This window comes from Phaseolus vulgaris, chromosome 6, assembly GCF_051622355.1.
Source record: "Phaseolus vulgaris cultivar YP4 chromosome 6, ASM5162235v1, whole genome shotgun sequence".
Taxonomy (NCBI): domain Eukaryota; kingdom Viridiplantae; phylum Streptophyta; class Magnoliopsida; order Fabales; family Fabaceae; genus Phaseolus; species Phaseolus vulgaris.
Window position 1 is genome coordinate 37,607,981 of NC_143503.1, and position 14,486 is coordinate 37,622,466.

General features: G+C 33.9%; 3 protein-coding genes across 8 annotated transcripts; 2 read left to right on the plus strand and 1 right to left on the minus strand.

Moving 5' to 3' along the window:
* Positions 1–596: 596 nt before the first annotated feature.
* LOC137832914 (Pseudouridine synthase family protein) lies at positions 597–3,951 on the plus strand. 2 transcript variants are annotated; one of them, XM_068641307.1, is made up of 10 exons: positions 597–1,015; positions 1,081–1,137; positions 1,224–1,301; positions 1,386–1,439; positions 2,157–2,239; positions 2,553–2,652; positions 2,728–2,790; positions 3,067–3,339; positions 3,439–3,499; positions 3,588–3,951. In XM_068641307.1, exons 1-10 carry the CDS (start codon positions 767–769, stop codon positions 3,689–3,691), a joined length of 1,122 nt encoding a protein of 373 aa, XP_068497408.1. In that variant the 5' UTR covers positions 597–766; the 3' UTR covers positions 3,692–3,951. The 2 variants fall into 2 exon arrangements, with proteins under 2 accessions (XP_068497408.1, XP_068497409.1); XM_068641308.2 differs by having other exon boundaries at positions 657–1,015; positions 2,160–2,239.
* A 393-nt stretch (positions 3,952–4,344) lies between these two features.
* On the minus strand, positions 4,345–9,220 carry LOC137832913 (DNA-binding bromodomain-containing protein). Its single transcript, XM_068641305.2, has 8 exons — positions 9,002–9,220; positions 8,135–8,775; positions 7,956–8,033; positions 7,220–7,463; positions 6,195–6,285; positions 5,644–5,782; positions 4,836–5,255; positions 4,345–4,693 (listed from the first exon to the last, which is right to left on the minus strand). Exons 2-8 carry the CDS (start codon positions 8,747–8,749, stop codon positions 4,496–4,498), a joined length of 1,785 nt encoding a protein of 594 aa, XP_068497406.1. The 5' UTR covers positions 8,750–8,775; positions 9,002–9,220; the 3' UTR covers positions 4,345–4,495.
* Positions 9,221–11,013: 1,793 nt separating this feature from the next.
* LOC137832915 (uncharacterized) lies at positions 11,014–13,991 on the plus strand. 5 transcript variants are annotated; one of them, XM_090303136.1, is made up of 5 exons: positions 11,014–11,285; positions 12,164–12,239; positions 12,491–12,519; positions 12,799–13,240; positions 13,643–13,991. In XM_090303136.1, exons 4-5 carry the CDS (start codon positions 12,938–12,940, stop codon positions 13,784–13,786), a joined length of 447 nt encoding a protein of 148 aa, XP_090159262.1. In that variant the 5' UTR covers positions 11,014–11,285; positions 12,164–12,239; positions 12,491–12,519; positions 12,799–12,937; the 3' UTR covers positions 13,787–13,991. The 5 variants fall into 5 exon arrangements, with proteins under 5 accessions (XP_090159262.1, XP_090159261.1, XP_090159260.1 ...); XM_090303135.1 differs by lacking the exon at positions 12,491–12,519 and having other exon boundaries at positions 11,015–11,285; XM_090303134.1 differs by lacking the exon at positions 11,014–11,285 and having other exon boundaries at positions 11,329–12,239.
* The last annotated feature ends 495 nt before the right edge of the window (positions 13,992–14,486 follow it).

Genomic DNA, 14,486 nt, shown 5'->3' on the forward strand with positions numbered 1-14,486 from the left:
TTATTTAAATAAAACAAAATTTAACAGACCAAATTTAGGTACTTGTAGTGATAATATTATCTTCAAATCAAAGTTAGCATTTTGGTCACATAATACTATACCTTTTCTTGAGGTAAAGTTTCATTTTTAATTAGAAAAGCACACCTTAAACTCCTAAAAACTGCAATTAAGTTTTATTATCCTAAAGCTTGCACTTGATTTGTTCAAAAATTTAATCAAACAAAAAATACTCTAAAAAGTATAAAATTTTTAATTACTCAACTAAACATTCTTTTAGAAGGAACTGAATTAAAATAATCCAAGAATTACAAGTTATGTGTCTAATGACTCACACGGAGATACATATTATTTTTAAAATATAAGATACGGAACATGAATCTATATATTATATAATCATGAGTTATATAAATTGATAATAAAAATTTATGTGAAGAATAAATTATTATATTTTTTATAATCATAATAAAATTTTACATAATAAATTTAAATTTTTAAAAAATTAATATATATTTTTTAAATTATATTAAAATCATGGTAGAATTATCATATCTAATAAATATTTTTTTTATAAGATACGTGTTCTACGAGTGATCGACGTGTTCGACATAGATTACACATAACTTAAAACTTAATTAATTATTAACTTAATTAAGCAGCGGTCACTCTGCCGAGATCTTCTGGTATACGAAAGGAGAAACAGAAAGGGTTCTTGAGCTTAGCTGAGAAACAGAAAGAATCTGCACAGAATTCACAAACAGAAATTTCAATGACACATAGTTTGAAGCATTCTGTGGATTTGGAGTGCAGTGATAACAATAGGCCTTCCAAGTTATCAAAAATCGAGCATTCCACTCACATTGCCCACGAGGACGACGAAGAAGAAGAAGAAAAAGAGATGACTCAAAACCCTAGAAATGGCATTCAACGCTATTTCCTTGCAATCGAGTACATCGGCACTCGCTTCTCCGGTTCTCAGAAGCAGCTCACTTGCCGCACCGTCGTCGGTGCTCTCGAGGTAACAAAATCACAACATCACATCGCCATTTCCATCCATTCATCAAATCTGTTGTTGTTTTGTAGGAAGCTTTTGCTAAATTTGTTGGCCACCCCGTCTCTGTCTCTTGTTCAAGTCGAACTGTGAGCATCATTCACTATTCACAAAAAATTTACAAATGCAATGTAATGCATATCGTGTATCGATTAACTGTGGTATGGAAGTGCAGGATGCTGGAGTTCATGCCTTGTCAAATGTTTGTCATGTGGATATTCAACGGACCAGCAAAAGGAAGCCTGGTGAAGTGGTTCGTTTCCTGCATAAACCTCACAACTTAACTTTATACTAATCAATATATATATTTGCTCATCTTGTCATTGTAAAAATGTAGTTACCACCTCATGAACCTGCTGTGGTTGGAAGGGCTGTGAACCATTTCTTACAGGTATTTTTTTCTTGTGGTCAAATCAAAATAAATTATTGGGACAACGAGATTTTAAAAATAATACCAAAATTACAAATTTTAAAATGAGGGACTAAAATCAATTATAACCAAATCATTAGGGACTTGAAACACATTGTACCCTTTAAATAAATACATTGTTTCTTCTGTCTTGAGAAAATGTTTGATCTTCTTACATGACGTGGAAGAAGAAAGGAACTGTGAAGATAGCTGCGTGCTTGTAATTTTTTAGTAATTCTCTTGGATAAAGCAGATGAAATTGTAATTTACTTTTCATCATCTTATGATTTAAATTCAATCTTCTTCTTGACTTCTGCATGATGTATTGTGTTGAGGAGAAAACTTGCACCACAGGCACACAGCTAATGCCTGAGTTTTTTTTTTTTTTTCCACTTTTCTTTTTCTATTCAGTGTGGAATTTTCTAATGCTCTTGCATACCCAATAGATTTTCTTTTTGTGACTTCTGTGCAGATTCTTAATGTTTAATATTATTATCGAATGTTTGCTTTATAAACTATTGCAGGAAGATTGATGAATTATACAAATTTGTGGACCCAATTTTATTACCAACTTCGTGTTTTGTTTGTTCTCCAAGTTGGAGTTGCAGTTTTGAAAACCTAAACTGTTTCTCAAATCTTGCTTATTAGCTGATGTCCAAAAGCTTCTAACATGTTTCTTGGCAATTTGATTTATTTTAGAAGCATGACAGTGACTTGACGGTTATCGATGTACGATGTGTTCCATCTGATTTTCATGCCAGATATAAAGCACTAGAGCGGACGTGAGTTCTTGAGAATCTAGATTTCTTGCATTGATTATCAACTGTTGCAATTATATAGCATCACCGGCTTTCTACAGTTCTATTTGATGCAAGATTTTCATTCTTAGCTTTTATTTGTTGGATTATGAATGGAGAAGGACTTGGTCGATGAAATATATTTGATGCTTGATCTTATGAAATTGTCCTTAATTTTGTGTAATAGTGTCATGAAGAATATTGCAATAAGGTTCATCTAGGATGTCTGACATTAGCTACTTTTCCGTGCATGTTGTTTTGTTGAAGTAATTGCTAATTATGTGGAACTACCATTCAGATACTTCTATCGTTTGCTGTCTGGGCCAGAGCCGTTGTCAACCTTCGAGAAAGATCGAGCATGGCACGTATCTGAGGAGCTTAATCTTCCAGCTATGCAAGTTAGTTAATCGTTCCGTATATTTATCAGATTATCAATCTTCCATCTATGCAAGTTAATGATGATATCCATGCAGGAAGCGTGCAGGGTTCTTGTTGGAAGCCATGATTTTAGTTCCTTCAGGGCAGCTGGTTGTCAGGTTGTATTTTTTTCTCTAATCTGTGTGAACATTATTCATAAAATTCTAATTAATAATATGTCTAACCTAAAGTGGAACCTTGTTTGCAATCCAACTCTTCTACATTCATCTGATTCTGAGGAATGATAGGACTTCACAGTGCGCTGTAATATATTTGACAAGCATACAGTAACCAAATAGTAGTCATGATTGAATTTTTAGCATGTCTTGTTTTGATGTTTCTAAAGTTTCTTTGTATTTATCAACAAAATATGACGTAGAATTGCCCGCTTACAGGCAAAATCACCAATTAGAACTTTGGATGAACTCAATGTCAGCGAGGTAATTGAAAGTCTACATTTTCCATCTGTAATGGACAGAGAAGGACATGATAAAGTGAGTAGTGATCCTCGTAGCTACCCTAGCAACTCTGAAACTGACATTCCTCCTAGTTCAAGTCCATGCATTGATAAAGTAACGACTTCAAGTGAAGATGTAGGATTTGGCAAAAGAAGACGACATCGTTGCCTGGTGGTAACAGCACGAGCACGTTCCTTTCTTTATCATCAGGTTGGGTAATCTAACTTTGAATTGAGTCCAGTAAGAAGTTCCTTGTTTTGCGTTATGATTCAATCCAACCTGTTCGGAACACATGCTAATTGATTTCAGGTTAGATTACTTGTGGGTGTTCTCAAGGCTGTTGGCACTGGAAACTTGACAATTCCTGACGGTACTCTTACATTCATATCTATTTACGTACACTTGATTTTGTTTCGACTTAAAAATATAAATGATCTCACATGATGGGCACTTTGCAGTTGAAAGAATTTTGAATGCCAAGAGTGTTACTTCCGCAAGCCCCATGGCCCCTGCATGTGGTCTTTACCTGGGAGAGGTGAAATATGATCTTCCTACAACTTAGCAGACATTTTCAGTTCACTCAAACACAAACCTTATACAAGACTCAATCCAATGGATTAATTTTGCCCCTTCTATTTCTTTTCATCACTCAAGAAAAAGCATAGAGAAAATCTTTCTCAACTGACCCTCCTTCATTTAGGTTATCTTTGTTTAAACAAAGGTACACGATATTTTATGTAAGATTTATGGATAAAATTAAGTTGATTTTCCTTACAAGTTGATTTTATAAAATCTCTTTAATATGATGCTAAATCTCTTCAATTTATCTTGTTCCATATTTTGGGCCCTAAAAATATAGCTTAAATAGAATGTACGTGTAAATGCAGATTTCCTTAGTGAAATTCAATTAGACTCAAAAGTGTTGTTTTAAATAAATAATACATAAAATCGCCAATCGGCAGTTTACTTCTATAAGTAAAACGGGTTTCAATCACTTGCTTTCATGTAAATTTTGCAGCACCAACTAGAAAAATAATGAGATAAAATCATAATTAAGAAAAGTTGTAATTCTAATATTAAATTTATAAATTTATCCATGAAATTCTTTCCTGATAAGCCTTAAACCTAACTCCAGATCTATAAGCTTGAAATAGAAGCAGTACCCTGCAGGAAAAGACTGAGTGAGAAGGAAATTGCCTCCCTGGTACAAAGAAGTGAAACGAAATAGAAGGTAAAAATAGAAGGTAAACAAAGAACAGAGCAAAATTACAAAATCTGCTGTTGCTATAAAGAAATTGTGACTATAATACAACATGTAATGAAGGGATATCAACTAAACTATTAATGAACCGATCAAGATAAGAAGTTACTCCATGAAAGTCCTAATAGCAGCGTGAATTGAACTAGTACGAGCAGAATTTCTCCTCTGTATTAGTGAGTGTGGTCCATTCCAAACACACTGGCTATTTTGGGGGAAAAGAATTCCACACAAACTTGAAAGCTTGGGGTTTTCACTATATAAACTCTGAAGGAGCTCACTTTTCTGCTGTTTACCTTGTGACCCCTACAAACAGATTGAACTATTAAGTACACTTATCAACTGCAAATAATGACAAGTTAATGCAACTGGATTCTAGCATATGTTTTCTTGCATGACTGGTTAAGCAAATACTGTAATGTACTAGACCAGACAGTCACTGAAATACCTTGTATTTCTTCTCTTGCTGGACTGCTGTGGCTTGTCCTTCTTGTTGCTTTGTTCTATATTCATCATGAAGAACAATTGCATCACCAACATTTGATTTCACTGCCAAGGTTCCACCATGTTTTATAGTCTCATCCATCTCTCTCTTCTGACTGTTCATTTCAGTATCTTCCTCATCTTCTTCCTCTTCATTCTCCTCCTCCTCCTCATCCCCTTCTTCTAGGTCATGGTCATCATTGTCATCATCATTATCAACATCAATACTCCCAAGCTTTCTCTCAGCAGGGCTACACTGCTTCTCACTAATCTCCATCTTTGTTACCTCTCCTTTGTCTTCATCAACATCTCCATCAGTGCCCATAGAGTCATCCATATTAGATGATGAATCCTCGCCACCAGGACTATCTACTTGTATTGATTCCTAAAAAACAAGGCAGTACAGAATTATTATTTCTGTTATTGTCCATAGATTTCATAAAGTACATACTTAGATTTCTTAAATACTTGTACTATGACCCTTGTTTTATGTCTGGGATTCAGATGTTACCTAAAGTAATAAGGGAAATCAAGCTCGAGAATATCATTTTCATGCCACTTAAAAAACAGTGATTTATGATATCTGGCTTTATATTTTGCACCAAGGCAGGCATACCAGGCCAGTCTGACTATTAAACAGAATAAGTAAATATGTTGTGGTCTTATCATTTCAGTTAAGAATTTTACCACAGTGAGGCATGATATATACAACTGCCTCCAAAAATTGCTAGACATCCAAAAGATAAAGTGTAGTCAATAAGCCATTAAAATACCTCGTGCTTAAATTCTTTAGCATGGCTATCACCACCAGATCCAAAGCTGCCTCTAGCCATTCGAGCATTTTCCTCGCGTTCCTTCCTTCGTCGCTTTAGAACACAAATAGCACATAAACAATCATGTTTATGGTGTCTTCTGCAAATAAGATAAAGAGTAAGCATGGAAATTATTTTAATGAATTATATCAATCAAAGGATGTCCGGAACTCCTCATTATTGAAATATTTTTAGAATCAGTTACACTTACAAATGAACCAAAAGATGCATTTTACAGAACTTATCTGAAAGAAAATACAACTCTCTATCTTGAGATTTATAACGCACCTTTAAAGAAGAATACACTATTATAGAGTATAAAATTTCAGGGAGAAAAGTATCAGTCTACAATAAAAATCTACTTGTAAGCTTTTATTGTTCATTTAATACAACGAACATTATCAATTCCATGGTAACTCAGATATTTCCATGCTAAGTAAGAACAATTATCAAATAAGGAATTAAACTATCATATAATACATAGGCTTATTTTGCATTTTGGGAATACACACCCATGACGCTTTTTTGTCTTCTGCTTCAATTGACTACTCTTCCCAACTTTTCCATCACCAGACAGTGTGATATCTTCTGTTGAAGTCCTTTCTACATAATGAAAACATATGACATGTTGCTATCAGAAAGCCAAAGTAAAGCATTTTACATGAAATTAAAACCATCAGTTTTCGAAGATAATGCATGCAAAGTAATGTCTTCATTCATGGGATAGGGTTAAGATATGTTCCGATAAGAGAATTGGTTGCTTAGGAGGGAGCTTCCCAGATTGTTACCAATATGTTCTGATATCTAATACCTAATGATGGGTCTGGGAAGAGATGGGATGTATTTGAATAAAGGTATCATAATTTTGTTTTGATATTTTACAATCGAATGGGGGAGAGTTTCCACTCCATTGTATATGGGATGGTTAGTAGATTAGGAAACAACTTCCCATACCCCTCAAAGTCAGGGGTAGAAAAAAGGAAGTATTGGATGGAATGGATTTTATTCATCCTATGTTAAACAATAGAAAGGGTCTAGCTAGATATTACAAAATAAAGTCAAGATAAAATAGAACTAATTATCATTCTAAAACTTTGTAAGTTTTGGAGCTAGACTTTTAAGAGTGACATCTCAGAAAGGTAAATTGCTTAACTAAAATTTCTCAGTTTAAAAATGATAATATCTATAATTTATTGTCACCCTCACCTGTCCACAGAAAAACAAAATGTAAAAGTAGAGGAACACAGACAAAGACAGAGCCAGTGAGAAAAAACTACACATAAACTAACCCTACTCAAGCAGAAGATTCCTCTAAAAACCATTGCATGACAAAAATATTAAAAAGAATGAACAGACACATATTTCCAGACATACTTCATGCAAAACAGATCCTGAGAACGCAGAGACAAGAGCTACATTGCTAAATGCTTTATATCTTCCATCCTTGCAGAGTAAAAGGGAAAGATAGTATTTTTAAAATATATATATATATATATTTGTGTGTGTGTATGTATGTACATAGACATGGATGTCTCACCCTTGGTCCCTTTTGATAGTTCACTGTATAGCCCAGCCGCAGTCCAATACTTCATAAAGTTCTTCTTTACTCGCCTCATAAGATCCAAGATATAGTCACCTTTATTGTTATACTTGTAACAATTGTCCCAAATGTATTGAACATCCTTGTATACATCCTCTGAATTCATATACTTTACATTTTTTTCAAGATTGCTGCATATAGTTCCAAAATCCATTGGCGTGTCTATGATATCGAAATAATCCTGGTTCCAGATAGTAGTATGACATTAGACACAAGTAAACATTTAAAAAAAAATGGTTCCAAGTTTTATAATCAATCACGTTATTCTCTATGGCTAAACAGATATCGTAGATCCTTCTAAGATATAACCTCTATGTCTAACAAGAGAGAAAAAGATAGCTCGTGCATGTTAAACAATGACAAATATCCACCCAGTATCTACTAGAATGTACTACTTTAATTTCTCTCATTTATCACTCGTGCTTTTTCCTTCATGACATTAGTATGCGAAGAGAAACTTTACTAAACAAAAACTTCTGGAAGAATGCAGGGCGTAGAAGACTGCTTCATTGAAAAAAGGAAATTTAACAAAACAAAATACTGAAAAAGAAGCAAACTTTAGATTCAGTGGCAAAAATTGAGGAAGAGAAATATCGAACATCTCCAGGGTGGGAACCAAACATAAAAAAATAAGTTTCATCCAATTAATAAGCTATGGAAAAAAATTACTTACAGGAATTCCCAGAGCTTCGGGATTGACAGGAACATTGAAGGGCTCGGCTGCATCCATTTTCATTACCTTCCTTATAATCTGTGTAGAACAAACCGAATGCATTATTATAACTGATAATGTAATGCTTGGAAACAGCAAACAAAACCAAGAAGAGCAACTATATCAAAACTCCAACAAACCACTAAGGAAGCATCCAATTCCTGCTTATTATATAGAGCACTATGTTGAGTGGCCTTTCTTTCTTTTGGGTGGATGATCTCAGTGGAAGCTGACAACGGTTTGCTTGTGTGCTCAGCATTTGATCCCAAAACCTTTGAAGACTTGATTTTAATGCTACCAGCTCTCTTTGACAGAGTACCTAGTTTCATATCAGGCAACGAGTTTGCACTATCCTCCATTCTCTCAGCACTCAGACCTTGTTTTTCAAGGCCATGCTGATGGCTACTCTTATCAGTATCACTCTGTGTGGGAGCATCAGATGAGGTGGGTTGGGAGTCCAACATTTTAGGTGTTCTAAGCTTCACCTTAACACGTCCAACGGATTTCCCAATAGCCTTATCAATGGAACCATCAGGATTTATGTTAGCAAGATTGTAATGCTGCTGATCCGTCCCAGTGGAAGAAGGTGTGTCAACTTCCATTCCAGAGTTATCTTTATCATAACCAAACTCATCCAAACCAGAGGTTTCTTCCATGTTATGACCCCCACCATTACTTAGGTTATCGTTACCACTTATTCCATGGTTAGTGCTACCTTTTCCCTTCCCTTTCTTATGCCCACGCTTGCGCTTCATCTTCTATCTTCAAACCAAACACCACCCTGAAACAAATTCAAACAAAAGTAAAATAAATCACCACACTACAAAGTACAATAATTTATGCATCAAAGGGTCTTAAAAAGTTGTAATACTAAACACCAAAAAAGAGTTTGGCAAGGAGGAGATGAATTGAATGAAAAAGAGAGTAAATTTGAGTTAAATGAAATGAAATTATGGAGTAAAAGAATTAAAAGCGGAAGAAATCAGAGAATTGAGGAAAGCAATTACAAGGAAGGGAAAATGGGTGTGGAGATCGGAAGTGGGAGAAAGGAAAGGCCGGTGATTGTGCAGTGGGAAGGCTTCCCTGAGCTTCAGTCGCCGGAGGAAGAACGCCGCCACGCCGTGCCGTGCCGACTCAATCCAATCCCTTCCCTTCCGCTATCTTCTCAACTTCAAAACGCTTCGTTTCATTACCACCTGATTCACCCCCAACAACTCTAAATTATCAATTTTATCTTTAAACTATTAAACATTTTTATATTGAATATTAAATTAATCAAAATATTCGTAAATATTAATTAATATTATGCTATACTGTAATACGTATACGACGTACAAATTGTATTATTCGTTTATTAATAATATAAGTTATAATATTTTATATTAAAAGAGGTAAACAGCTGAAAGAGTTTTTAAGATATAGATTAAAAACTTAATTAAGTTTTTAGTTTCTAATAAATTTAAATATTTTAAATTGAGTTTCTATTAATATTTTTTAATCTATACTAAAAAAAATTACATTTTTCAATTGAGTCTATAATTCAGACTAGTTCTAAAATCACTCTAAATTTCCTCTTTCAAACACATTATTTTTTCAAACCACTTACAATATTATAGAATTACAGTTTCAAACCACAAATCTAATTCCACGGGAAAACAAATTCTTTAGGGTTAATTACAGTGGAATAATTATGGTGATATCCAAAAACAAGAATTAAAAGTGCATTGATTTTATTTATTTAGTATTTTATCTACTATTGAATTGTATATGAGAGTTAAAAAAGTAAAGAAAAAGTGGTATGAGTAAGTATTAGAAAAATGTGAGAGTTGCATGAAGTATGGTGTGATGATGATGGAAGAAGCAGGTGAAGAAAAAGGCCATGAACGTGACACTCATCATAAAATATTGGCACTGCAGTGTGCAACACAGCCTGCCCTCCACGTTAACCAATCACCAATGTAAATTGTATCAGTATGTACCGGACGAGCTAATCTCGAGTCTAGAGATCGATGGACTAAAAAAACACCTCAAAACACGTAATAAATAACAATAACGATAGTTATAAGCTTTACAATATACAATTTTTATACAAAGTACTTATTTAAGTGTTTGAGGTCCATCCCAACCAAGTACAGATAACAAAAGAAGAAAACTTAAAGGAACGAGTAAGAAGGCTACCGACACATAAGTAATTGTACAATTAGTTTCTGATACTATCTAGCTCCTCTTTATCCATACAGGTACATAATTTTTGTTGTAAAAGTGAAGGTTGCTTAAGATGGAGACATATTTGTGTTTCAATCTGTTTGTTTAGTGCGCTTTCTTGTCACGGGCCATCTTCTTTTCTGAAAAACATGTCTTACATGCAAAATGGCCAACACTTTTCTTTTCTTCACCTCTTTTGCTTTCAAACAGTGTCTGCAATTTGATTCTTTCTCAAATAACTCACAATTTGTACACTTATTCTTTGGATTACTTCAAATGCAAGTACTGAGAGAAGTTGAGGAATAAGGAGCCCACAATTTACCCCTTCATCCGTGTCAACTGAGCAATAATTATGGACAATGTCGTCTAAAACTAATTGATTGTCACACAGTAAAGCGAAAGTGATGTTTTGCATCTACTTTCCCCCTATTCTCCTCAATTTCTTTGGGTTGTTATTCAGAGGTAAACTTTAAACCTAGTTCAAACGATACCATATTAAAAGGTGGACTTTATAGTTTCACTTAACCTCATAAAATTGGTTTATGAGATGAGGTTTGCATTCATTTATATACTATGAAATGTTCTAATCTTTAATAAACGTGGGATTTCTAGTTGCCAAGATATTACAGATAGGCTTTCATATTCCTCAGACAGTGTGATTGTCTCGTTGACAAAACATGTTTTTACTCAATGAATGCTTTTTCTTTTAATCATTTTTCTGTTCATTATTGCTTCATTCATTTCAGTAATTACTTTGAGTTTTGGGGATGAACAATGATTAACAGAAATGGGGTTCTTGTGCACTTGATTTAACATAAAACATGACCGATGGTGAAACATAGTTTGGGTTCTTGAGATGTAGTGATTCTGACAAAAAGCCATGGTTTTCCCTTAACCAGGTTATTTTTGGGCATACATGAGAGGAATAAAAGTGGCCTACATCACTGCTTTACTAGCTTTATTTCTTTTTCACTATAAAATGATTTCTTTCTTCACTTGAATCATGAATGCTCTTCTACTGCTTAGCTGTTGGATGTCAAACTTTCATTCTCCCGCTCCCCTTTTCATATTTATTTAAATTATATGGTAACAATCATTGCTACTATTTTACTTGTGGTGTGTTCATTTCATTTTTTGGGTTTCTCATGTAATGTAATTAATGTATGAGTTGGTATTTGCACGATATTGCAGCAGCCTTTTTCTCTTCTTTTAATATCTTTTAATCAGTGGAGATTTTATGAGAGATTATGCAAGATTCACACTGCAATCTTTCTCATGATTACATTTGAATGGTTATGGTGGAAGTGAGGAAATTCCATACATTTATGCCATCATCATGGAGAGACTTTAGGCTTTAATCCTCACATCAGAGTTAGGAATAGGGTCCTATCTCATTTCATTCGGTGTATTAGTCTTAATCTTAATTACATGTGTGTTTATCAGAAAAATTGTTGTTTTGAAATGCATTGTATTAAAGGAATGTTGTGATTTGTAACAGTAATGTTAAAGATCCTACATCAACTAGAGATTAAGACATTACCTAGTATATAAATATAGGTGCAAACCTCATTTTATAAGCCGATTTTATGAGATTGAGTTAGACGTAAAATTCGCGTAGTTTGAAATAATTGCTTGCACTTGTCCCACCAACAGTCACTATTACTATTAATGTGACTAAAAGGGTTGGATTTAACAAGAACAACCCAGATGAAATCCAGGCTTAAATACGATTACTTTTAGTTTTAAAGGTCTCAGGGTCTTGGGACAACAAGGCCCATTCTTTTAAATTCTTAAAGTTTGCTTCTTCTGACAAGGTATAGTATTCAATAAGTTAGGCATCAGGATCATCGACATGGGAACATATATAAATGGAAAAGTGTAGCAATAGGATTATCATACACCTTTGTCTTTACATTTTGTATTCGGTATAAAGCTAACCTTCTCACCATCATCTTTGTGTCAAGCAAAATAGCATAAAGAACTCTGCTCTTGCCTCAAACTATGGCACTTCAACACACTTCAAGCTGAATCAATTGAAAGGTAAGTTTATTCTCTTCAGTTTAATTCCAACTATTTCTGTCAATTCACATGAACTGCATATCTTCAAGCTAAATTTCTTTTCAATATCATTATTACAAGATTCTATCAGGCCATGCATACATGTGCTTCTAGCATTTAATATAATTACATTAGGCCACCAATTTCTTTACTTCAACTATTCATCTTATCGTGCCTTTTAAGACTTCCCACAAATGCCTTTAAAATTGACTGCTTTTCATTCTTGTTTTCAGTCATCTCATATCTGTAGACTGTTGCAAAGGTTGGTTCCATGCTGATTGAAGGAAAAATCATGATATTGTTGTTTTGATAGCACCATGGCTTTTCCTTTTCCTATGCTTGCTGATGTTTGTATCTTCCCTTTGGTGATCTTAGTTGTGGAATAGAGTGTTGCATATAAAAGATAAGGGGAAAAAAAAGAAATTGTTGTAAAAAGCTTCTCAAGAAATGTTTAAGCAATTTAAAAAATAAAAACCATTTGGAGCATGAATTTCCCTGTTTATAATAGATTACTGATGCTTTCTATTTTGATTTGTTTCAGATAGAGTTGGTGTTGACAAAGATCTTTGGACTAACAACAAGACTTCCATGAGTATAAAGGTTATTTGCAGGTAGTGATTTTTGGTGTCTTTAGAGGGAGAAAAGAAAAGTGGAGATAGTGTGATAGAGGTGGTGGTAGCATGAGTGATTTGAACGGTGAAAGATCAAAGCCATGGAACATATATCCATCTTCAAACCCTGGTCCATCACAGAGAGGAGGAGTTGATGAGGAAGGTCCATGGAAAAGCTTAGGGACATCTATGAGTGCTATTTCTTTTGGTTTTGTTGCCACAGCCATTTTGATTTCAATGTTTCTCATAATGGCCATTTTTGAACATTTGTTCAAACCTACCTCACAATTCTCCACGCCAGAATCTATGATGCCACGTTATCAGGAGCACTCACCACCAGTACCAACTGGAAAACAAGGAAATGCAGATTCAGTAAGTCTCTTCATGCTTTTCTTCCTATCAGCAACGTTTTATGCATGCCAAAATTAATATATTGCATGTTTTCATAATAATCTCAGAGATAATTATCTGATCTGCATAATCAAATTTTGAGAATTTGTTTTAAAGTAAAGAGAATAATGTGATTCTGCCTTTGTTTTGCAACTAATATTTCATGGATGCTTTGATGAAATACTTGTCTTAATTACTGTGAAAAAAATCAGTTTTAGGGTTACTTATATTTTTCGTGAAGAAAATACGTGTGTGATAAGTTGGCTAATTTAGACAAATGATTGTTGTTACTTGAGATGAGATGTTAGACTATAAAAAGTTGGTGATTATATTTTGGAAGTTATGTTGGTTGAATGATAAAGGGTGATTGATTATTTGTGACAGGTTCCAGCATGTTTTGCTTCTGATTTGTCAGTGCTGATGCCAGGGCACCAATATCCTACCTACATAGCTCAACCTGCTCCTCTCCCTTGTCAGAGGGAAGGGGCTTATTGGCCTTCTCATGAACACCATTTTCTGTTTAATTAGTGCATTTTTTTCCTAACCTTCAATATGTTATCAATCAACTTCTCCTCTCTCTGTATACAGATACTCAGAGACCACCCACCTGTGTCAATTTTATACATAAAAATATTGTATTTATATGCCAAAATGTGAAGCCAGTTTTTTCCAAGTTTAATGTACTTCAACTTCAGCAACTAAAGTTGCATCATATCATCAATGTTTCTTTTTAGTTTGTAGTTGCATTATTATCAGTATTTAGTGTTAGTTTTAAGTGATTGTAGTTTTGGTTTTGGTTTCTGATTTTCATAATTATATGCATGCCGTGACAGATTAGTGTTTGGAAGGATGAAAGCTAAGAGCAAAAAGTAGCAATGATAATAGTTTAGTTAGACAATAAGATTTGAGAAGATTAGTGATTGGAGAAGTATAATGAGAGAGTGTTTATTTTATGTCGCACGGATACTGATACGACATAGATACGAAAATACCTACAATATATAAAATGTAAAACACGGAGATACGAATCTATATATTATACAATTATGAATGATATAAATTGACAATAAATATTATGTGCACAAATATGTTATAGATTATTTTTTGGAGCAGAAAGATGTTTTTCATGACTGGTTCAAAACAATTTGTTTCTAATTAATGTATTTTTTCTTTTTAAAATTGTGTTAGAACCGTATTAAAATTGTAAGAAATTCAATAAATATTTTTT

What these genes read in the sequence shown, in the direction of transcription:
- LOC137832913 (XM_068641305.2), bottom strand. Translation starts at nt 8,749, where the DNA reads ATGAAGCGCAAGCGTGGGCATAAGAAAGGGAAGGGAAAAGGTAGCACT. An exon ending in AATTGGATGCTTCCTTAGTG is followed by an intron (nt 8,034 to 8,134) that starts GTTTGTTGGAGT and finishes TGTTCTACACAG; the next exon opens with ATTATAAGGAAGGTAATGAA. An exon ending in CTAAAGAATTTAAGCACGAG is followed by an intron (nt 5,256 to 5,643) that starts GTATTTTAATGG and finishes CTTGTTTTTTAG; the next exon opens with GAATCAATACAAGTAGATAG.
- LOC137832915 (XM_090303136.1), top strand. Translation starts at nt 12,938, where the DNA reads ATGAGTGATTTGAACGGTGAAAGATCAAAGCCATGGAACATATATCCA. An exon ending in AACAAGGAAATGCAGATTCA is followed by an intron (nt 13,241 to 13,642) that starts GTAAGTCTCTTC and finishes TATTTGTGACAG; the next exon opens with GTTCCAGCATGTTTTGCTTC.
- LOC137832914 (XM_068641307.1), top strand. Translation starts at nt 767, where the DNA reads ATGACACATAGTTTGAAGCATTCTGTGGATTTGGAGTGCAGTGATAAC. An exon ending in AAAGGAAGCCTGGTGAAGTG is followed by an intron (nt 1,302 to 1,385) that starts GTTCGTTTCCTG and finishes GTAAAAATGTAG; the next exon opens with TTACCACCTCATGAACCTGC. An exon ending in TCAGGGCAGCTGGTTGTCAG is followed by an intron (nt 2,791 to 3,066) that starts GTTGTATTTTTT and finishes GCCCGCTTACAG; the next exon opens with GCAAAATCACCAATTAGAAC.